The sequence below is a fragment of the Castor canadensis genome, chromosome 4 (genome assembly GCF_047511655.1).
Source record: "Castor canadensis chromosome 4, mCasCan1.hap1v2, whole genome shotgun sequence".
Taxonomy (NCBI): domain Eukaryota; kingdom Metazoa; phylum Chordata; class Mammalia; order Rodentia; family Castoridae; genus Castor; species Castor canadensis.
In genome coordinates, this window is record NC_133389.1 from 40,967,342 (window position 1) to 40,991,436 (window position 24,095).

A 24,095-nucleotide genomic window follows, 5' to 3' on the forward strand; every position below is an offset into this window, starting at 1 on the left:
CTTGGTAAGGCACAGTTATTAGTCATATAGATAAGCTGATGTTTATCTTCTGATATATTTTAGATTTCTAAAATATTATTTACTGACTTTTAGATATTAAAATCAGATTGATAATATGAAAATAAAGTCCTGAATAATACCTAGTATTTTCCATATCCAGACACTGTTATGAGAAATTTAAATATTATTACTTAAATCCTTATAAGAATTCCATGAGATAAGTACTATTATTTTTTCCACGTGATGATGAGAAAACAGGCATACAGAGATTAGTAATGTACTTTGTCAGTGAAGTATGTGTTCAGTGACCAGCTAAAATCCAGAGACTGTACCAAGACATCCAACAAAAGTAGCTTCTTAGAAAAAAAAAAAGTGGTTTGACCTCCTCTTTGCTCCCATTGCCATGGGCTCCAGTGTCTCAGAGCTCTTCTCAGAACTGCGTGGCAATCATCCTTATATTAGTCAGGTTTGTGTTACCTACAGTGAAATACCTGAGGTAACTAACTTATAAAGAGAAAATGTTTATTTAGATTACTGTTTCAGATGTTAAAGGCATAGCATCTGTATTAATTTGGTTCTATAAAAAAACATCCAAAGCAGAGAGACAGGAGAATGAATGGCATTCCATAATCCCTTCAGAGGGCATACCTCCCATAACCTAAGAGCCTTGCTTAACGGCCACCTCTAAAATTCTACTCTCTCTCTCAGTAGTGCTACCCTGGTACCCATCCTTTAACATGTGGGTCTTTGAGAGACCAGTAAATTCTAGTAATCCTTATAACTTATTTTGAGAAATATACTCTCCCTGTCCCTATTTCCAGTAATACAAATATAATATTTTAATTATTGGACCATACTGATTATTTTGTTAAAAATAAGGGATAATGTAAATAATATGTGAAAAAATATAACACTTAAATTTCTTTGAATCAGATCTGTTATGTCATTAGATGGTATGACTTATCTTCAAAATTCAAATATAAATTGTGGCACACTCACTATGATCTACTTTAAAAACTTTCCCCATAATTAGTAATATTGTCTTTTGGGGGGTGGCAGAGAATGGAAAACCCCACAAAATGAGTGATCTCCAGGTAGTCAGTCTTAAAGAAATAGCAGATGGTAAACATTACCTATTAGAGCAGGAAATTATTTCAACACACTTTTTAGCTAAGAAATTCTTTATAAATAATAATTCTGGTTGGTTGATTTTGAAAGTAAGCCATATGTTGTTTACATGTTTTGGCAACTATCCAGTTTCCCCGAAGATGAAGTGAAATTTAAAAAAATCCTTTACTAATTAGATGATAATGAACATAATGAAAATAGGTGCTGTAACTTTTGAATTAGATCTTCAGACAAGCTCTGGAAAGAGGATCATGAAGAAAAAATCCACACAGATTGTGAAGTAGATATTTACAATGAATCCCAAAGCATACACTGAACACAAATTTAAGTGCTATGTTTTACTATGATAGAAATCAAAAGCACAAATCAGGGTGAGTTTTAAAATGCTCCTTTCCATTTGATATGAACTACTAAATATAAATACATGCATTATATGCATTATCAACGCTAGCTAATATCTTAAAGCTTTTCAAACACCTTGGAGTGATTAGCAAGGGGTAACTGAAGGTAGCCCAATGTAGTCCAATAGGACTTGGACTCCATCTACCCTATGGATCCTCTCCCCTCTGAGTGACAGCAGTCCCCCACAAAGTGCTGCTCTCTCCCTGCACTCAGAGTGGATTTTTTAGATGATGTAGACCATCTTGCTTCAGCCACAAAGGAGAGCAATTATAGCCAGTGGCGGAGGGTGGTGTGCACTAGCCAAAGCTGCTCCTGACATGAAGGATTAAAAAATGGGAAATAAAGAGGGAGAAATCAAGAGGGGAAAAGGGAAGGAGGGTTCTCTGGGTGAAAACCTGACTGACTCAGGGCAGTTTGCTAAGCTGAACCTCTGCTTCAGAGAGGGAAAAGTTTTTCTGCCCTCTGTCTTTCTTTCCAGGGAAAGGGGTGTCTATGCCTGAATTGCCAAGATGTTTCTGAGGAAAATGATTATTCAAAAAAGCACATGCTTAGAACTGTTGAAATGCATTCTCAACTATTTACAATATATGTGTTTATTATTTCCTCCATATTGGAAGTTCTCTGTTTGAAATTAATATTTAATATCTGCCCCCATGTAATGTGGTCTGATTTTAGGTCTCCTCTGCTCTTGCATAGTTACTTAAATTCCACTAATGATTATTCTCCTAAATGGTTCGTGCTTATTGTGATTATTCTCTGTCTAATATATGTATGCAAAATGCGGCTGCAGGGATTTGCTTTTGTTAGCATATCCCCTCCCCCACCCTGAAACCTCAAGGCTCCAGACATTGATGCTGGAGAGAGAAAATAGATGTGTGTGTGTGTGTGTGTGTGTGCGCGCACATATATGTGTATGTGACTGGATCTAACCTTCAAGTTGACACAATGCAATATCAACAGCTAGCTAATGGTGATGATACACAAACAAAAAAGAAAAAAATAAAGCTTCCCCTTGATAATGCCATTCTTAACATATTATTATCATTTCTAGAAAAAACAAGAGGAAGCAGAATGCATTAAATTTAAGTGGGAGTAAGGTTTTAAAATAAATTTATGGAGCATTTACCACTTGAAATTTCATGTAAGTGAGAATGGCACTTTTATTAAATAATTCTGTAATCTTCTAGCCAGGTTCTTAACCAGTGATCTCCCCATAGCAAAATACATAGAAAATCAACAACCCACTCTGACAATAAACTTGTTGGGGGATTAAATCCTAAAGGAAGGAGCCCATCGCCCTGGAGGAAGACTGAGTGCATGTTTCTGAGTCTTTGAAGGCTCATCTCAGTAGTCCCACTGCTAGAATGTGCTCTGTTGTCATAGCAACACCATCTCCTGCTTCATACAGGAAAGATTAGCTCTTACTGTGCAGAGGAGAGAATTTAGGGGAAGTCAGACTAATCCCTGGGTGCACTTCGAGGGAAAGGTTGGACCTCGCCTGAGGGATGCTGGATCGGCAATGATAGAACTGGCCTGCCACAGACACTGGTATTTAAGTTGAAGAGCAGAATTCACCGTAAGTGTGAGCTTCTCCAGAGTAGAATCCTGATGAATGAGGTTTGTGTAAGTCTTGTTGAAGACTGTCCCATGCAGCAGGGGAATGACAGCAGGAGACTCTGATGAAAATGCCAACATTTTCCTAGTTTAGTGAGCATTTAGAAGGTTACCAGATCAGTAACTTTAGGAAAAATTTTAGATACTTTTGTAATAGCCCTATAAAATCCTGTGAGCATGAAAAAATTAGGTAAGAAAAAATGTGTTATGTACTTTGGCACTTAATTTATTTATCACAACTTTTGTGCATTTAAATTTGAAATTCTATAGAGAGAAAATTTTCATGAAAAAAATCTATATGTCTAAGCAAGTTGTGTTTCTTCAACACCAAAAGTGATGAAATTTCATTTTAGAATTGCCAGTGTTTTCAATTGTATATACATCTTTTTAAAATCCTCTTAGAAGCATACAAGTGGTATAGTTCTTTTAAGGTAATTATAATATGATGAAAAAGGTATTCTTTTGTTAAGAGTAAATTATTTAGCTATTTTGTTTGGTGCTGATCCTTCAACTTGTCGGCATACAGCATGTGCAATGTGCTAATCTTTCAGGATTTTCTGTTGCTTGCTCAAATGGATTTTGCTCTCAGGGAGAGGTCTATGTGAGTTTGTTTAGTTGTTTTTCTTCCTTGGTTTATATTTACACAATTCCTTCAACAATTACCGTAGATTACATTCTTTTTAGCTTTAAAGTTAGAAACCTTTCTATAAATTTGAAATGTTTTCATGTTCATATGTATTGTGGAACATCTAGTCTTTCAAAAACTTAATTTGTTCAAAGGATACTTTAATCCACATTCGTAAATGAAAAGAATTTTTAAGAATATGTACATTTTTCATATTATATTACTCACATGTGATCTGTGGTTATGATTTTCACTATGTATTAACTTAAATGTATATACTTTATTTAAAATAGTCATGGTGAAAATTCTATCATGCTGCATTCATGATGTTATTCAATTGTTTGGATCATGGCTGTATTTTTATAACATGTATTTAGAAAGTGGTTTTTATTCCCCATGTGCACAACCCTAGGTTATTAATGTACTACGTACACACTTCAGCCAGCATGATAGTCTATGTTAAATATCACCATTATCATAAAAAAATATTTAATTGCCATTTGAAGTGTGCTGTTTTAATTTCTCAGAATGGAAGAGACTTGGGTGTTGCTGCGAAAACAGAACACACATCATGTACACACATCTGAAACTTAATGCTGGAATGAACCATAGACTTGTACTTTACAGTTGTATTAAAATGCTACATAAAATTATTCTCTTCATATGTTGGAAGTACACACAGAACCTTGAGGGTCATACTTGGCTTAGTTGCATTCAGATTAGAACTGTGTTAGGTCTTAAGAAAATGGAGACAAAGCAGGAAATCACAGAGACCCTTTCAGAAAATGATTACAGATTGTTCCAACAACTTCTTTTTCAGGGATTCCTATCAGTAGTTCAAGGTTAAGATCCTTGAAAATTACAAAGAGAAAGAGATAAATCTGTTGTTTTTTAATTTAACTGGGTGTTGGAGGGGGGCGGGGCTGGATCTAGAGTAACTGATCCCTATCCAGAGACTTAGTGCAAAAATGAGAGAAACCAAAAAAACCTTACTCTAAAAAAGACTGAAATTTAATGTTTATGTTGTTAGACTCAGAATTGATAAAACAGGAACTGAGAAAGATGACTAAGAAAAAATAGTTATCACTTATTTAGATAATAAAGTGTATAAGTAGATAAATGAATTAAAATTAAGAAAAAATAATTAGGAGTTTAGCCCAATCAGTACCTGAACTAAAGAGTTCCAGGAGGTATTCCCAAGCAGTTTAAAAGCAAAGTTTTGCATGTCACTTAGAATTTTCACTTACCTGTCTTCTGTGTTATGTCTTTTGAAAATGTAGTGATGATTGACCTGGAGCCAAATTCTGTCAGCTGAAGACTAGTGAGGATTAGTTCTCTCTCTGAGGCTAGTTTGGTTTGACCCTTCTGCTCTGTACAGGTATTGCTTGGAAAAGAGCAGGTCATCTCCAAAGCCTAATTATCCCTTAATAGGCAATGCTTCAGGTATCTTTGAAAGAAGAAGTTGCTCTATTCTTGAACTGATCCCAAAGGTTTGAAATGCCATTTGGAAAGTCCAAGAGTCACTTTAACAATAAAAATATTGAGACCATCAAGATCTTAAAAGCTGTGGGGTCTATAGGTGATCTGGAAAGGGTCTGAACTTTTGCACAGGGAACCAGAGTATTGAATAGAGAAAAAGAAAACATTGACACAGGGAATTTGTAGCACAAACATCTGCTACAGAACTCTCAACAAACAAATACATGAGTCATTAACACATGATTCATATAACATAAACTGAAGATAACTTCTAAGACTATCCAATACAGTTTATGCTTGATGTGTGTTCTAAAGAAGACAATGAAAACAAAAATGCTCAGCACAAAAGGTGATGCTGTGATAGGAACACCTTTTGTATTTGCTTTCAAAAATCAAAGCAAGGTTCAATTTGCCTTATTTGACTTACTTCTATGACACATAATTAGATTAGAAAGGCCACTTTAGAGAAATGTTAATGACTTCTCTGTTTTTAATCATAGGATTTATGCTGGTGTAAAAGTCCTTTTATATTCTCTTATGGTTGACTGTATGTCTCAAAACAAACATGTTTGTTGCTCAATTTGTTTGTTTACTTAGAGTTGCATGAAGGCAAATGTGTAGGGTGGTATGAGCAAGATAGCTGGAGAAGTTGTTGAACTTAGACTGTAGAAAGACCAGAACATCAGTCTGAGATCTATATCTGGATAATACATATTTTTTAATGCCTTTGGGGCCCAGGGGCATGTGTGAACCAGGAGTGAGATAAAGGAGTAGTGCTCTGTGAAGATGTATTCTATAAATGTGGGGTGGGATGACTAAATGACATTGGCAATAGTTGGTGGAAGGGAACAGGCCTAAGCCTAATCTAGCATAGAATCCTGAGAATTAAAGTAGAGAATAGGTGGCAAAGAAATCATACATGTGTAACCTATGAAATATCAAGCATTAATTTATCCAACTAAGAATTCTTTGGCTTCTGTCACATAGTTGATAATAATTATGGAGTAAAATGCTAAATTAAGACTTCCATAAAATACTCAGTTTGGTGGTTAGGACCAATATTCAGGAAATAATATCCCAGGTATTAGTTAGGTAGTATGATAAATTAAGCACAGAAAATAGTCTTGGCCAAGGACTGATTACCATTAAAGAAAGAACCTTTGAGGCTCACATGATGAATGGCATTCTGACAGAAGGAAAGTCAATAGGAAGAATGGGGGTTATAGAGCTGTACTGGTAATGGGAGGCAGCAATCAATTTGATCTTAGAGATTTTAATGATAATCTTTAAAACTATGAAACAAATATTGCATCGGTTATAAAAGCTAATTTACTTATGATGTAGTTTGCTTTAGGTCTCATTTTTACACCAAGCTTCAAAGCATCTTTTGTTACATTACTTTCTATACTTTGTTCTCTCTCTAATATTTGTATTCTGGATAGTAATATTTCACTGGATTATGTGAAAACTTGACAAGTATTTTTCATTTGAAGTGTACAACATTTTAGTAAGACCAAAAATATCTTTAATTAGTGGACTGCAACAGTTCTAAAATTTAATACTTTTTAATACTTTGCTTTTGATGTAATATATGATAAAAGTAAATTTAATGCAAAGGTAAAAGTACATATTCGCTTGAATTTTGGGAAAAACACTTCAGTAGCAATGAGCCAATTAGTTAGGGAGGAAAGCATTTTATTGTCTTTTTTTATCTGGATAATTGGCATGATTTTCTATCATTGTAGTTCTGACATGCTAATAATTATACTAATTACAAAAACAACTTCAACAATTAACAGTTGTTTGGGTCTTTATCATTTTAAATATGGGAAAATTAGCAATCTTGCCAACAATAGATCTCTCCATACCTATATGGAAGAGAGAGCGAACACAATTTTTAGAGTATGTATGCAGGATTATGCAAAAGTGACTACAAAGCTTGGACACAGTATCACACACAAGGAGTAAAGTAGAACAAGGCACAGTTAGAACTTCTCTGTCTCCTTGATAGACACATGGAAGCACCTGTGATTGTGTCTTGTTTGTCTCATGAGACAAACCCTTGAGCTAATTCTAGAGGTGCACATTTATAGGTTGAAGGCTCAGAAGTGCTCAATCTTGGGTTAGAAAATTCCAAGACTGGGCCTTTTAACATGTCTATATGTTTTCAAGAAATGATTCTAAAGAGGGTATGGTAGAGGGGCAGTAACTCCTTCCTGGAAGAAAATTCACACTTTTACCCCTTATACCTTTTTATACACATTATCTCATTAAATTCTTACAACAACACTGCAGCACACATATAATTACATTATGAAACAGTTAATGAGAAAGGAAACTGATGGTTATAAAGGGCAAGGAATATTTTTGAAGTCACATAATTAATAATCAGAGAGTTATGCTACAAATAGTATTGGTGATAAGGAAAGAATCGTTTTTTATTGCTCTTGCCTTGGGTATTTAGGTAACCTAATGTCCTATGCTATAATTAAGTGGGCCACTGGTCATAGTCTGATCACGAATCTCACAGAAAATTGTCCTATACCAGGAAGAAAAAAATGTTAAAAGCAATTGGACCTTTTTTAGAAAGAATGGCCTGGGAGTCAGAAGATTATTTATCTTTCCACAGCCACCCATCCTTCCATTCGTATATCTATTGATTCATTCATTTGTCATTCATTCAATGTCATTTAATATAGTCCTTTCCCTGGGCCTGCTTCTACCTAGGCACACTGCAAGAATATGAAGAAAATCACAATACTATTTTCCTTTATATGGACAAAGCTCGATGCTGTGCAAGAATTAACTCATTTACTTTTAACAAGTGTCCTGTGATGTAAGAACTGCAGCTGTTCTTGTTCTCTCTATGAGGAAACTAAGGTTCAAAGATCTGACAAAACCACACAGCTTGCAATTGACAGGGCTGGGTTCTGAATTGTGCATCTTTGAATGTGAAGTCCACGCTCTGAACTACAATGTCATTCCTCCTGTTTGACAAGTGTGAAAAGTGTTCTGATGAAGGTGAGTACAACCTACAGTGCTGACAGAAAGGAGGAGCCCTGGGAAGTATTATCTAGGAAGCCTTCAGCATATGAAAGTTTTCTAACTCATAATGTGGAGACAGTTACTATTTCATGCAGTTGTTTTGGGAACAAGGAGATAAAGATAAATTTCCACAAAATAGGTGCTTAATAAATGACAGTTACCATTTACCATAATTTATTTGCCATATTTAGCCTGTTAAGGTCTACTTTCCTTTCCTCCCTTTCTAATTGGTATTATTTGACTAGTAGATTCATTGGTCTATGTATTTACATGCTATTTATCAGTCACTATACTTAAAAGCTTGGAAGAGGGTTAAAGGTCAACAAACAACTTTTCCAATGTTGATCTTCCATATGAATCCACTGAGATTCCTAACAGTTGGGCTAGGAGATGATGGGCATAGTTCTCTGAAATTCATAAAATACCATCATGTTTTCTGGCCCAGTATTCCTCTTTATTTGCAGAGAGAAAAGGTCTCTGTGGGAGAAATGCCTTCAGAATTTTTCATTTATGAAAGTGAGCTAATATTGTTAGCTAGAGAACTTGTCTCTTTCTTTTATTCTTAGATTTGGTTGAATGAATTGGAGAGAGTGGTGGAAAATTGGAGCCAGAAGAGATAAGGCAATGATTATAATCAGGTCTTAAGAGGAGAAAGTGGGGTCAAAATCTGAACAGAACATCCGAATATACTAAAGAATATTTAAAACCTAGAAAAATTCTAGAAAAAGTTTTCAGGTTTTGTTCCTAGATGCATTCCCATTTTGTATTGGTATCTGATATTATACTTTAAAATCACATATATAGCTTCATACAACAGAAAAACCTCTTTTAAGAATTATATCTATGATAGATTTAAATATCTCATACCTTCTGCTAAAAATTAAAAGAACTTCCCTGGATAGTAGACATTAAGAACAATAATGTACATTGTAATATGGCTAATGCAATGAATTGTGGAGCAAAACCAAGGTAGATTTTAAAAAGAGAATAAGAAACTAACTTTGATATATACAACCTATGACTTCAAGCCTTGTCTATTAATAGTTACTTCAATTAGTAAAAAAAAAATTAGAGAAGAAAATAAAATGTACAGATAATGTTATCCTACTGCTTTGAAAGATGCTTCAAAATTTGGAAAACCCCAGAAGCCATGAGTTATTAGAGAATGCTGCCCAACTGTCTCCTCTCTATGGAAATTGACAGGCATGTAGGAAATTAAAGGGTGAAAAGCAAGTGGCGTTTTATGTTTTGTAGCTAATAAGGTCCCTGGGGCTGACTGTTCCCCACATGAGGAAGGAGACATGTGCTTTCCAGAATACCTGTCACAGACAGGATATTACAGCTCTGCTTTGCCTTTAATTCCTTCCTTTGGCTGATATTCTTCACAGTGGGGAGTGGGGGGAAAAGGTGCAAGAATGTGGGAATTTTTTTTGTTTTTGCTCATTTTTTGTTACAAATCCTTACAGTATTATTCCTAAATTCTTAAGGGTTCTTGGAAGCTTAGAATTTTAACCTGTTATTTTAGCTTTGTCTGTTCTTGACCTCAAGACTTGGTTTTCCTAGTGGCCTACCCTCTCTTAAGATTATATTCTAATTTTTAACTTATCAGGAGAAATAACAGAGCTGAAGTTAACAAGATATAATTGTTAGCTCTTATTTCAAATATATAGGTTTGTAGCAATTAGCAGTTATAAGCAAAACGTGTTGACTTAAAAAACCAGATTTATAATCTGGAGAATATTTTCATTATGTGTCTTGAATTCTAGAGTATTTTGTGTTATTAGATAAAATTTTCTGAAATGATCCTTCCCAACTTATTATGCTCTCTGTACCACCTCTCATCTTTACACACTAAATTTATCTACTTAATTACAATAAAAGGACCCAAATTCAATAAGTAGTTAAACTATAAAATATGCTTTTGACCACATTTATATGAACACTTTTGGTAATGGATTTGCCTGAATTCTGGGTTGTAGCCCTGTTGCCAAGACATATTTAGCATGGTTCTTTTGGTTATTGATACCTCAGAAATACAAAGAGATTGTTTTACATTATGTGGTGGACTCACTTTCATTGCCCGGCACCTTGGGGACTTTGACATTGTGCACGTTTCCTTTAGAATTTCATTTGCACACCTACACTATATTTTTTTTGTCTGTTTACTAAGGGGATGAGACTCTGTCTTGCATGTAGCTTTATTTCAAGTTTCAATTGGTAAAGTCATAAAAGATATTAATAAAATAGTGATTTTAAAATATTGAGTCATGAAAAAGTTTCCAAAATATTGTATAAAGAAAAAAAAGTCTCCACTCACAATCCATTGTACTGTCAGTGGATAACCTTCATTAACAGTTGGCAAGTATACTTCCATACAAGATAGATAAATAGATGATTGATAGATCAATAGATATTTTTTCAGAAACTATTGTCATTAAGAGTTTAAAGATGCATTCTTCCTTTATGATTTTGAATCACCTGGTGAAAGGATATTTTGCTCATGATTTGCTGTATTTATCCTTTTTTTTTTTTTTTTTGGTGCATGTGGTACTAGAGTTTGAATTCAGGGGGCCTACACCAAGCCACTCCCGAGCCCTTTTTCATGAAGGGTTTTTCAACATAGGAACATAGGGTCTTATGAACTATTATGCCCAGGCTGGCTTCGAACCATGATCCTCCTGATCTCTGCCTTCTGAGTAGCTTACAGGCATGAGTCACTAGCACCTGGCTACTTGAAACAAGGGTTTCAATATGACCAGTGACCACAAAAGTCCTAGCATCTACAGACTAAAGAAAAATGGAATGGGATTGATGACATGGTTATCTTTTTTGGATCTCTTGATTAATTATAGCAATGACATTTCTGCTGTGACACAAATGAGAAGTAAATAAACATTTTAACACTATATATACAATAATGGGTCCAAGCCAAATTAAAGGCTTGTTCTTAAAATACTGGTTTGCAAGTGTCTGCAGCACTGAAATGTGTAAATTAGAGATTCACTAGAGTTTGCTAGCCAAAAGTGAAAATAAAAGTGCTTTCAGCTTGCTAATTGATCTGCATGTCCAATTTGATGCAGAAAAAAAAAATGAGCCATGTAGTCCTGTTGGAAAAGTACTGGCCTCGGTGACAAGAGAATTGGTTTTCTTTCTATTCTATGGCTCAGTATATGACCATCAGTAAAAAATCTCTGCCTTTCGTCTTCAATCTAATCATTTAAAAAGAGGCATCATATTATCTTCCTAAAATAATATGGTAATAAGTCAGAGGGAAATTATCCAAAATAAATTCCATATATAGCTCTAATATATTGCTTATACTTATTATAAATTTTTAGTGAGTGTCTACCAATTTAGGCTACTCAAGGAGAAGTTAGTGAATAGTACTAATCCTCATAGTTGTTACTGGTACACAGAAAGATAAGCACAGGATTGGAACCAAGAAATTAAGTGTCCTTAGAATCTACTAAGATATTAATAGGCTTGGGTTTTCTCTTTTATTCACATTTCATGCTTTGAGAATTTATTTTTAACAAACTAGTTGTCTGTGACATATTGGAAATCCAAATACAGTGCTCTTCCCCTCAGGTCATTTGAGTAGCATTGCTGTGGAGTATTTTATTGTTTTTGTAATTTGCAAAGAGTATTGCCTGCATCCCTTTCTTCCTTCCTCTTGTTTTTCCTTTTTTTTCAACCATCTATTGAGCAACTTTGGAGAGAAATTATTTAAAGAGAGCAAAAGTTTAAAATTATACATCTTGACTTTTCATGGTCTAAAAAATTTTTGCTTAACCCATGTCACAAAGCATCTACACATTTTTCTTGTCAAGAAAAACAGACAGCATGTAGTGTCCTATAACCAAAAAGAATTTCTTTGCCCTTAGAAAGGGTCAGGCATGTCACAGTTTTTTTCCATGTCTGGTGCTGAGTGTTACCAGAAGACTTGGGGATTTGAGCTTATAGGCATGTGCTGGGGAGGGAAGGACCAGGCTATGGAGTCAGCTGCTCCTAAGTGCTAAGTAAGCATGGAACCTATGAGAACATAAAGAAGTCATTCAATCAGGATCTCAGAAAATATCCCCTGTGACATTAGAACAACCTAAACCAACTTTGAGGATTGCATATAATAAATTAAATACCCAACATTTAATTTTAAATTATTTTTAATGATACCTAGTAGAAACTAGTCAACAGTAAAATTTTTGTCTCAGTTACTTCAAACAGTGAGGACAGAAAAACTGTTTTTATAAGAATGATGAGTCACAATAAGGAGACCATGACTTAAGGGATCCAAGTATAAGATATGCAGGACAATGAGGCCGTGAAATAACCTTAACTTCACCAAGTTGAATACAAGATTTTCTTATAACTTATTGCTCACATCAGGATACATTTGAGAGTCAAGGAACACAATAATTATACTGAAAAAACAATTGTACACCAAGACTGTGGGAGGTAGGCCTGCAGTATCCCTCACAGTATCTTTTTGTTTTGCTTGTCTTTTCACACTGGCTGTCTGTACTGAATTTTGTTTGCAAGTGGACCACAGTAATCCCTCCTGCCCAATGCCCTCTTATGACTTTCACTTCAGTTGCAAATCCTAACCATGTTAGAAGTTTAGGGTTCTCAAATTTCATCATGCAGATGAATCTACTGGGGCTCTATATGAAACACTGGTTCTGATTCAGGAGGACTGGGGTAAGGCCTGTAATTCTCTATTTCTAACAGGTTCACAGGTGACTTTGATATGATCCATGTTCTACACACCTCCTTGACTTAAATTATAAAATAAGGGTTTTCAAAACAGAATTCACCACACTTTAGCAAAAGAAATATTTTACAGATGGCCATGCTTATGTGACATTGGTATAACCATTTGAAACATGAGGTGGGAGGGACTGAGCAATTCTCGACTAATTAGAAATAATCACATTGTAAGAGCACTTAATTTGGTATTTTCAGAGTGTTTAAATTGAAATAATGAAATAATAAATTATATTATTTTTAACTAGCCAATCAAAAGATTTTTTTAAATTGTGATTTAAGAATTCAGTGTTTTCTTATGATAGAAACAGTATAGATGAAAATAAGCATATACACCACTGCTACAAAAAGAATACTTCCTTATCTGGGAATCCTTTCAATCTTTGTTTTTTCATTTTTCCCAAACTCAGTCTGATATTACACTTTGGATATCCCTTTACTGTGATAAATAAAACATCAATGGAAACAAAATGTTTTCTTCCACTGAATATTTTAAAATTGTATTTCTACTTGGTGACTTGATATATATACTGCTTTATATAAAGTATTAAAGCAAAATCTCCACTCTTGATGAGCATTTAGAAAACATGACTTAATGCGGAAAAATAGTGTATAATGTAAAACATTTTAAGCTATGAAAATCATGAGTTTAGAAAATAGGGTCAGGGTGGTTTGGATCAATTTAGATCTCCAGACATTTTCTGAATATCCACCACATACAAAGTATAATGTTACCTACAAGACATACAGCAATGGAAAAATATAAAAGCCTAGTTCTATCCTTTCCCTGTTTGTAATTCAGTGGATTTGGTCACCAGAAGAGGAGACTTTGTCCTTGGAGAGTATTTCTCTTGTTTCAGTACCCATTACACTAATGGACAACTGTTACCACTTTATAGCTGATACCTTCCAGGATGTTTCTTCATGGTTCCAATACCCTTCACCAAATACCTACTTTCCTATTCACTGGACAGCTCCTTACTTCAGAGTTTGTTCCAAGACACTTTCATCATCTTCCTCTAATGCCCCTCCCTCTCTTCATATTCCTCTTGATGTTATTTTACTCATATTCTTTTATTTCCATACTCAAGCTATTTCCAAGGCCTGTCTTCCTTGAGAGACAATATAGCATAGGGCAGATGTGATATGAAGTGTTAGAGCTGGATTTGCTCTGCTTCCTTCAGTGAATCACAGGATCTTTTTGAGACTCAAATATTTTCACATTAATAAAATGCAGTACATGATACCTATCTATTTTACTTTGCAGGATTTCTCAAAAAAGGCATAAATTAAATCAGCTTTGAAAACAATCACCTTTTAAATAGAGATGCCAATCTTGTTGCTGTTCTTCAGCAATAGAATTTTAATTTTCTGTATTGTTCAAATATAAATGTTAATATTGGTTTTCTTTCATCTCATATATTTGCAGATCATTTTCTTGTAGCTTTTTTCTCCTCCTATTGATTCAAATCTTTAGAAGGACTCATAAGATGATATCACTGAGCCTTAAATGTCAAATACACTTGTCTTTAGTTATAAATTCCTATCACTGGTCAGCCTGCACTCTCATAACTATGATGATATTGGAAATCATTCTGCATTTAAAACATATGGCTGTTCACTTTATGCTAATAGAAGACGGTTAGGCAAAAATCTTTGTCTTAGTGAATGGAATGTAGCAGCAGACAATATTCAGTGTAATTAATGACTTTGAAGTTCTGCAAAATGGCTAACCTAAAATGACAACTTTTACTTTAGTGATTTTTCTAAGACCCTCCTAAATCTAAAGACATCTCTCTCATTTTCTTCCCCCATCTAAAATTATACCTCTTTTCCAGGTGCCTCTCATGATACCAAAACATTTACTTTTTGTTGATGTATAGCAATACAATTTAGGCAGAAATTTGGCCTCAAATTAGAAAACCAGTTTCTAATCTTGTTTGTCACTGGCCACGTAACCTGAGCAACTTTTTTTTTTTATCAAGGTATTTAAGATGCAAGACTGACAGTACTATCTCATTCATATGACAGTTTCACATAATGGAAGTGTCATAACTACCAAAATGAGTTATATGATTAAAACACAGAGATTCAAAGCAAATGATATACTGAAATGAATCTATTTACTCTCTCTTTTGTTTAAACAAATCAGAATAATTTGATCTTTGTAGGAAGATACTAATCTTTTCAACATGAATCTAAATAACAATAATTTAGAGTTTGTCATCAAAGCTCTCATTGACTTCTCATCCTTTAAGATGCCAATAAGTTAATTAATGCCACTAATAATAAGAGTGATTAATTTTTTAACTCCAAAGAAAAACTATAAAGGAAGCTTGTGAAAATGTCATGGATATCAAATAATGAATTGACATTATGAGAGAAAAAGAGTCACAAAATATTGACTTTAATAGCCTCAAAGTTGAGAGAAAACAGAATTCCTGAGGCCATAGTAAGACAAATTATATCAGTTGGAATCTGATGTTGGCAATGAAGCCCATTCCATGTCATTCATTAGAAAAATTTAATAATACATGGCACTATTTATAGTGGTGTTAGAGGAGCTAAAAAGCCAAATAAGGGAAAGTGAAGTAAATAAGAATCTGTGTCAGAAGGAGATGTTCCTAAGCCAGAGGAGGAATGATAGGGGGAGATCGGGAGATCTGTTGTTACAGAGTCCAAGAGCAAGAGCTACTTGGTGGAAGGAAGTTTCACAGATAATGTTTCCTAGCAAGTACTGGGATCTAGAGATCCAAGACTCATGCCAAGAATGAATGAATGATACAAAGTGCTTGGGTGCTGCAGGAGTGAGTGCATACTCAGGCATTTCCCCTTTCTCCTATCATCTGCCTCTGCCAGACTTCTGGTCTGAAATAAGTCATAAGGCAATAGGCAAAGGAACCTAGGAAATGAAGTTTGCAAAGGAAGGAAGAGGAATGGATCTAAGAGAAAGTCAACCAATGATGGGTGTGTAAAATTAAGGAGAACAAGTTGCGGAGTCTTTTGAAATACTTGTTTTTGGATTCACTTGGATAACTTTTAAGAGCTTTGTGTCTCAGGTTTCACAGAATGTTGAGGTTGAGAGCTTCAATACCTTTACTGAGCAATTCTGCCTCCCCCACTACAGTAGGAAGAACTTTTCAGGGGTAGGTTAGGAGACATTAGGAGAAAACCTAGAGGGGCAGGCATTCTAATCATTCACCTCTAAGGTACTCTAAAACCCTGGGATCCTAATATATCTACTGTGATCACTGGACTTTTCCCTTTACGCCCACTCCGAAAACACAATACATTGCTTTGCTTGCTTGCTATTAGCAGAAAATACCAAGGGGAAAAGTCTTTCATTCTTCAATTAGAGATAAAAGGTTTAAATTATAGGTACCTAGTAGAAGTAACATTTTTCTGCAGAGAAATTTCAGTCAAAGGAGAATCAATCAATCAATCTGTCAATCTACTCCTCTGAAAAGTGACTTCCAGAGAGCCAGAGTACACACAAATAGCTGGAAGATTAGTTGTCTGAGGGGAAGTGAATCTGAGAGACACAGAGGACAAACTTTAAAGATTTAGCCAATTCCTCCTGAGGTGAAACTCTACCTACAACGTGAGCAAAGTCTACAGCAATTTCAGCACATGAGAACACACAGCTCTGCTTCATAGAGAGAATGAGAATTCACACACTTGACCTTCCTTCCCAGGAGTTTGTTAGTCAAGGTCATGAAGGCAATGCTTTTCCTGAGATGAGGTGTTTAACTCTTCAGTTACACATTTACATTAACTCTTTGGACAAAATCAGATACTTTCATTAGTCTTAAAATTAAGACCACTTTGGCCATAAGTACTTTTATTAGTTTTGATAAAGGAAAAGAACATTTACTTTTGGCCCCTTTTTCCCTAAAATTTTTCTTAGAGATTTATAAAGTAAGATTAAAGTAATCTTAGATTTGTTTTTTCAGAACCTGGACTTCAGAGCTGTAAGTCATATTTAGTTATATTGGTATCCAAATTTGCCTCCTGTGATTACATATTTGACCAGATAGTTGTTGAATATAATCTATATTAAGGTGTCCCATGTGGCCTCTAAGCTCTTATATAAGAAATACTTTCAGGCTTTTTGACTCCAACCAAGATAAATTGAACCAAGTTTTCTAGTCTTTGTTACATTAGAAGTTTTGGTGCCCAAGTGGACCTACATTTTGGCGATCTCCCATGAAATTCTTAAGCAACTAAACTTTGAGACAGGCAGTAACGGCTCATGCCAATAATCTTAGCTACCCGGGAAGCCAAGAATGGCTCAAGTGGTAGAGCACCTGCCTACAAGCATGAGACCATGAGTTCAAGCCCCATTCCTGCCAAAAAAGATAAAAAAAACACTGTGAGAAACCCTGATACACATCTAACATTTGATGTATCTTGAGTAATTCTGAATGTTAGTAGCTGTCCTAACACATCATAGAAAATCCTTTTTGTTTGTTACTGTATTCATTTTATGATTAAAAATTATCACGAGCTTTACAACTTAAAACAATACCCTTTACCATATTTCTGTAGGTCAAAAGTAAAGACAGGCTCATTGGTTCTGTATCACAGGCCAAAATCAAGGTCTCAGCCTGGGTAAACACTAATCAGGAAGCTCTAGGAAAGAATCCACTTCCATGCTTACCTGGGTTGCTGGTAAAATTCAGTTCCTTGGAATTGTAGGAATTTGGTCACTATGTCTTTCCTGGCTGTCAGTTGGGATCTCTGTCTATGCCTTAAGTTTGCCTGTATTTGTTCTAAAGTAGCCGTCTCCACCTGCAAGCCAGCAATGGTGAATTGAAAAACATTTGGACTTTGAATCTCTCTGGTTTCTTCTGGAACAAACCAGAGAAAGCTTTGTGTGTTTAAGAGTTCATGTGGTCAGATAAAGCTCACCCAGACTATCTAAGATCAACTGTATCATAAAACATAACATAGTCATGGGAGTGATGCTTAATCATATTTGTAGATTCTGAAAATTAGGGTGTAGAATAGGCCATTTTTAGAATTCTTCCTATCACAGTGTCTAATGTAATACATGTGAGAAGCAGTTTAACAGCATCTGTAAAGATATAGGAGGATTCATGGTCTTCCTATAACTAGCTATCTGATGATGAGCTCATGTGAGGCGTACTTCAATAAATCGTTAGTGAATATTTACCATGTGCCAATCTAAAATTGATTTTAAAAATAAGAACTGGAGTTTGTCCTCCAGTAGCTTATTCTTCATGCTTAAACATTTCCAGAGATAAAGATATTTGATATTTTGATAATTTTATTAATGTTTTCTCATTTGTTGTATCAAAAAACTGACTCTGTATAACTTCTAACCTTTCCTACATTCCTGACAGGTAATAAAAACATATTAGAGCCTTCAAATATTCTATTCAATTATATCCTTCCCCATAATCTCTGAAAATATTTTTTTTTAACTTTTACCATTTCCCGGTTCTTTCTGTATGTTTTTAATCACAAGACTTCAAGCCCCTTCAACTAGTAAGCTATATTTTTGACTGAACATTGTTACTTCACATTTGTTTCTCTCGGTTTTCTCAAATATTCCTACTAGTTTTGATGTGGCTGGTTTTGCACTCACCCAGGATGCATGAACCTCTCAAGTTGTTTCTAGAGTTTTCACAAAGGGAATTTTTCTGTGTATTTTTGTTGAGTCATGTGTCCACAAAGGAGAGTAGAGTACAAGACTTTCTGCTCCACCATCTTGATGTCACATCTTGTTTTCTTAAAAGCCATAGAACTATCCTGTGTCATTTAATTTCATGTTAAAAAACTGCTTGGCTAAATTTAGCAAAAACAACACAAATATTGGTAATCATTTGGAGAAGGAATAGAGTATCTCACAAAATCTATGAAGGAGTTGATCACCTAATAATTCAGAAAGATGAGAACTAAAAGAAACCTTAGCGACAATAGTTTTTATACTCTTTGAAAGGTTAACATAGAAAGATCCAGTTGAAATGACTCCATTTCCTGTATTTCACAGCTCCAAATGATTCCAAGAGATCATGCCAACTGGGACATTTTGGAGAGGAAAGTATGCACTAGATTTCTGACCCTATGGGTCCTTAATGCACCCAATGTTTCACTGCTAGTATACACATCACAACCATTACATGTTACATAGCTCTCTTATACATCTGAAGATGCTTCTACTGAATGCTCCCTCTATTTCACAGAAACTAATACAGCCTCACTTTCCCCAGATGAAACTCTGTCTCAGTCACACACAGCTGTTACATCCAGAGATGATGTTGAGAAGAGTCTATGGTCATACCACCCTGAATATGCCCAATCTCATCTGATGTTGAGAAGACCTGTTTTTCTGAGGCTGGCTTCATTATTGTTTTAATTCCATAATAATTGAGATTATACAATTATAGATTAACTAGTATATTTGCCTACTAGTCTATATACATGAGTGGAGAGACAAAACTTAAAAAAAAAACGAGATTCTTAACAGCAAACAAAGAAATTCAGTAAACATTGTACTTCTAATTTCTGCAACTGGTTCCAAGCTGTAACTTGTATTTATGATGAAGAATGTTCATCATCCACTCCATATTTTCATTTCTTCACCTAGCAATTAAACTACTCAGGATCTTGCCAGTAGATATAATCTGGAATGAAGTCTTATTGTCGCCACCTACAAGAATTGTCTTGATAATATTTCCATTCCATGGAGCAGAATAAGAAATGTTTCAGGTGTGTCTGGCTACACAAGAGGTAGCCTCAATATTAGTAGCTGGTCTTGATCCTAATAGGCTTCCTCTCAGACTCAGGTGCTGTCTCCCAAGGGCAGCATAGATGAACTTTTAATAATTTATCCTATTTTTTCATAAAAGCAGTAGTTTGTCAATGGTGGAATAGATAGTCATCATTTAAAGCAGTTCAGTGTTTTCACAGAAATGTGTATTCTACAGAGAATAACTACCCATCTGTAATTAAAAGGATTAATAAAATCGATCTGCAACTTTCTCAAAGTTCTGTACTTTAACAAAGTCTTAAGATTGGACACTTTGTTGGGTAATCAGATAACAAGGTGATTGAAGCATCAGTTCCTGCCCAGGTGTATCGCCCACTCTGCCACTATTCATGAGCTCACTAAGCAAACCTAGGTTTGGAGAGTTAGATGAATCATATTTGGAAGAACAGTCACGCATACATTTGATTACTAAGGTATCCTTAACTCTCGTGATGCTTTTAAGTCCTTGGCCTATTATGAAAGATTAATCATTAGTGTTCTTCCTTCAATTTCTGTTTACGAATATACTCCAAGTTGGTTCTTTTCAAATCTTTGTACCATTTGGCCACCACTAGAAGAGGAAAAAACAATAACCTTAAACTAGCTTTGTCCTAAGGAGAGTATACAAAAAGATTACTCTAAGTCCTGTCCATTTAGTGGTTTTCCTTCTCCATATGAAAGCAAAGCTACTACTGCAGTTTCAAGTAGTCATGGAAACCAGACATGATTGACAGACATTTTTTCATTCTCAATCATTTTTTTCATTAACAATGAATATAGAGATTTAAAAAATGAACTGTTTTGTGGGGTTATTTTCACCAGCACTGTTTTCATTTTCTTTTTTTTCCCCTCAGGGCTTCTTGATTGCTATGCAGATGCTCTACCACTTAAGCCATGACTCCAGCCCCTTTGACAGTGGTTTTCTTTCAGATAGGGTCTCACTTTTTGTCCAGGCTACACAGGACTACAATCCTCCTACTTTGTGCCTCCCACTATAACTAGAATGACAGGCAGATACCATACACACAGCTTTTTTTCTTTTGAGATGGGCTTTCTGAAATTTTGTGTATGGGCTGGCCTGGAACCCTTGATCCTCCCAATCTCAGCCATTTACATAGCAGGGGTGACACAAGCATGCCACCTTTCTTAGGTAGTGATTAAGATGATGACTCACACACTTTTTTCCCAGGCTGACCTGCCGCCAAGATCCTCCTGATCTCAGCCTCTCAAGTAGCTAGGGTTACAGGTATGAGCCACTGGCACCTGGCTATTTTATGTTTATTTTTCCCTTTTATTATCATATTATTAATGTACTGGGAGTACACTGTAATGTTTACAAAATTCTTACAATATAACATAGTTGAATTCACCCACTCCACGATTCTCCTTTATCAGTCTCAACAGTTCTCATTTTTCCATTTTCTCACATGAGTACATAATACTTACACTATTTTCACCCTTTCTTTATATCCTTCCCCCTCCCACTGGTACCAACCCACATACAGGATGTGCTTTACCTTCCTATTCTCCATTTTTGAAAAAAAAATTTTTGTTTGTATATATATATATATACATATATATATAAAATAACTCGAATTGGTTCATCCCCTTTACTTTTCTCCTTTCTACCTTAGTCCCCTTCTTATGGTGATTTCAACAGGTTTAAAAATTCTGTTTTCACTATTGTATAGAAAGTACATCAGCTGTATTCACCATCTTAACTTCCTTCTTTTACCCTCCATCTCCTTTCAGTGACCTCCCCTTAGTGTGACCTGTTTTTCATAATATTGCTTATATTTGTTTTAGGTATATATTCCACATATGAGAGAAAACATGCAGTCTTTGGCTTTCTGAACTTGGTTAACTTCACTTAAGATGATGTTTTCTACTTCTATTCATTTACCTGCAAACAACAAAAATTTCATTCTTCTTTATGGCTGAATTACATTGTATATAAGTACCATATTTTCTTAGTCCGTTCATCAGTTGTGGGACATCTTGGCTGTTTCCATAGCTTAGCTATTGTGAGTAATGCTGTAATAAACATGGGAGTGCAGACGACTTTATTGTAACAATCCTTTGGGTATATACCTAGGAGTAGTGTTGCTGCATCATGTGGAAGTTCTATTGTTAGTTTTTTGAGGAGTTTCCATACTGTTCATATGTTATTGGGGACTAAGCAGAACCATTTCTAGATGTTTTACTTCTAACTTGAAGTAGGGCTACTGAATATATCCAAATGTCATGTTAATGGTTCAGGTGCTACTCAGTTCTTGATGGCCAACTGGATAAAGAGTCAAGAGTTGGATGTTATGGTACACACCTGTAATCTCAGCTACAGCAGAGGCAGAGACAGGAGGATCATGAGTTCAAGGCCAGCCCAGGGAAAGTTTGTTTCTCAGAAACAAACAAAAGGGCCAGGAGCACTTTCCTGGCATGCACAAGGCCCTGGGTTCAGTCCAAATGTCTAGAGCAGTTGTCAAGACACGATGTCACCTAATGAAAAACATAGGGCCTTATGATAAAACTTGAGCTGTACTATCAAAATTCTCCTGCTGAGGATTTTCTCAGGTTCCATGCATAACCCAGATCTGCCTCAGAGACCTAAGGTCCACCTGTCCTGACTTCAGGTAGTCACCGTGGTGCAGCGTGTGGGGGTGGCCTGTGACATTGATGGCTACCCCCACAGAGCTCATTCTAGGATAAGTTTGAATCTAGCCAAGATCCTCTTCAAGGCACTTATTTCAAATATAAGCTTATTATAATTGTGTTTTCTTCTCTTCATTGCTTTTCAGCTTTTCAGAATAAAATACTTACTGATTTATTATTGGCATGGTAAAAAATCCCTCTTGACTTGTTTTTGGGCTAAATGCCAATTTAGGGTGACCTCCTTTTGGATCACATTAATTTCAGCTTCAATTATAACATTTCTTTTCAGAATTTCATACCATAAATCTGTGATATTTGTTCATATAACTTAGTTATCAGTTTGTGATAATTAATGGTAAGTCCCTGAACCATTCCTCTTACAAATTGTCAAATTATTTTCTAATATAATGGCCTGATAATAATACCATATGACAGTTTCTTGTCTCCACTGTCCATTCAATGTGCTTTCTGCTACATTTTCCTCTAGTGGTTATCTGTCAGTTTACTTTGAAAACACTGACCTGCTACGTAATGACTGTCTTACATTCATTTTAAATTTAACAGGAGATTTTGTCATTATATATCTTGCTTGCTGTATGAAACAAAATATCAAAAGCCCACATGTTTCAAGTTTTGGCAGAAAATACCTCCATAAATGAATTCCCAACGTATGAATTCCATACATCACTGTACTAATGCATTATGTTATCTATGACATTGTTTGTCCTATTTATTTTTGGCAGGAATATCTCAGAAACCTGAATTTTAGGCAGGTACTCCTCTGATAGAGCCACATCCCCACCCCATCCCCCCGTTTTTTAGATAGGGTCTCACACTTTTTGCCTGGGGCCAGGCTTGGATGGAGATTCTCCTAGTTGTGCATGATAAGTAGCTGGGATTACAGGCATGAACCACCATTCTTAGCCCCCTATTTATTTCTATATCTTTACATATATCTATATCTAAACATGTATATCTATATATTATTTATATCTATATATGTATTAGATTTGTATAAAAAACTAGGTTGGGTTCTGTGGAGGAGCAGAAAGAAATGTAAGATGTAAAATACCTACTGTGTGGAAGTTTATGATCTAATTGATAAATAAAACATATCTTAAAATTCACAAACAAGGTGTGGAGGCTCACACCAGTTAACCCAGCTATTTGAGAGGGAGCTTTCGAGGCCAGCCCAGGCAAAAGGTTAGCAAGACCCTGTCTCAGAAAACAAGCTCAGCATGGAGGTGCATATCTATAATGCCAGCTACTCAGGAGGCATTTGTAGGAGGATTCACGATGCAAGACCAACTTCGGCAAAAAGGGAGATCCCTTCTGAAAAAAAAGCAGCAAAATACAAAGGCTAGGGATGTAGTGCAAATTAAAGAGCGCCTGCCTAGCAAGCATAAAGCCCTGAATTGAAACCCTACTACCACACACACACACAAAAGGTCACAAGATGACAAAGTGTTCTCAAGTAAAAAAGGAGACTAAACTGATCTCACTGACCTGAAACCTACCATATCAGCATTGTGGTTAGGGATTGAAATCTGGTGACAGTTATGATTGTTTAGGAGTAGCTTAAGATAAGTGAAATAAATGACCTGGCATCTTATC

General features: G+C 35.4%; 1 protein-coding gene across 10 annotated transcripts in view; it reads left to right on the forward strand.

Moving 5' to 3' along the window:
- Nol4 (nucleolar protein 4) overlaps positions 1-24,095 on the forward strand; it is a 319,732-nt gene that overhangs the window by 150,113 nt on the left and 145,524 nt on the right. For 2 of the 10 annotated variants that reach the window (XM_074070049.1, XM_074070048.1), the window contains exon 1: positions 8,020-8,269. The exons of 7 other annotated variants lie outside the window; for them this stretch is intronic. Coding sequence is in view for 1 of the 3 variants with exons in the window: in XM_074070048.1 (XP_073926149.1) it covers positions 8,224-8,269 (46 nt within the window). In the remaining 2 variants the exon portion in view is untranslated. Of the gene's footprint in view, positions 1-2,924; positions 3,107-8,019; positions 8,270-24,095 lie in introns of those variants that run through there. One more of the 10 variants, XM_020188052.2, reaches the window with a different exon arrangement.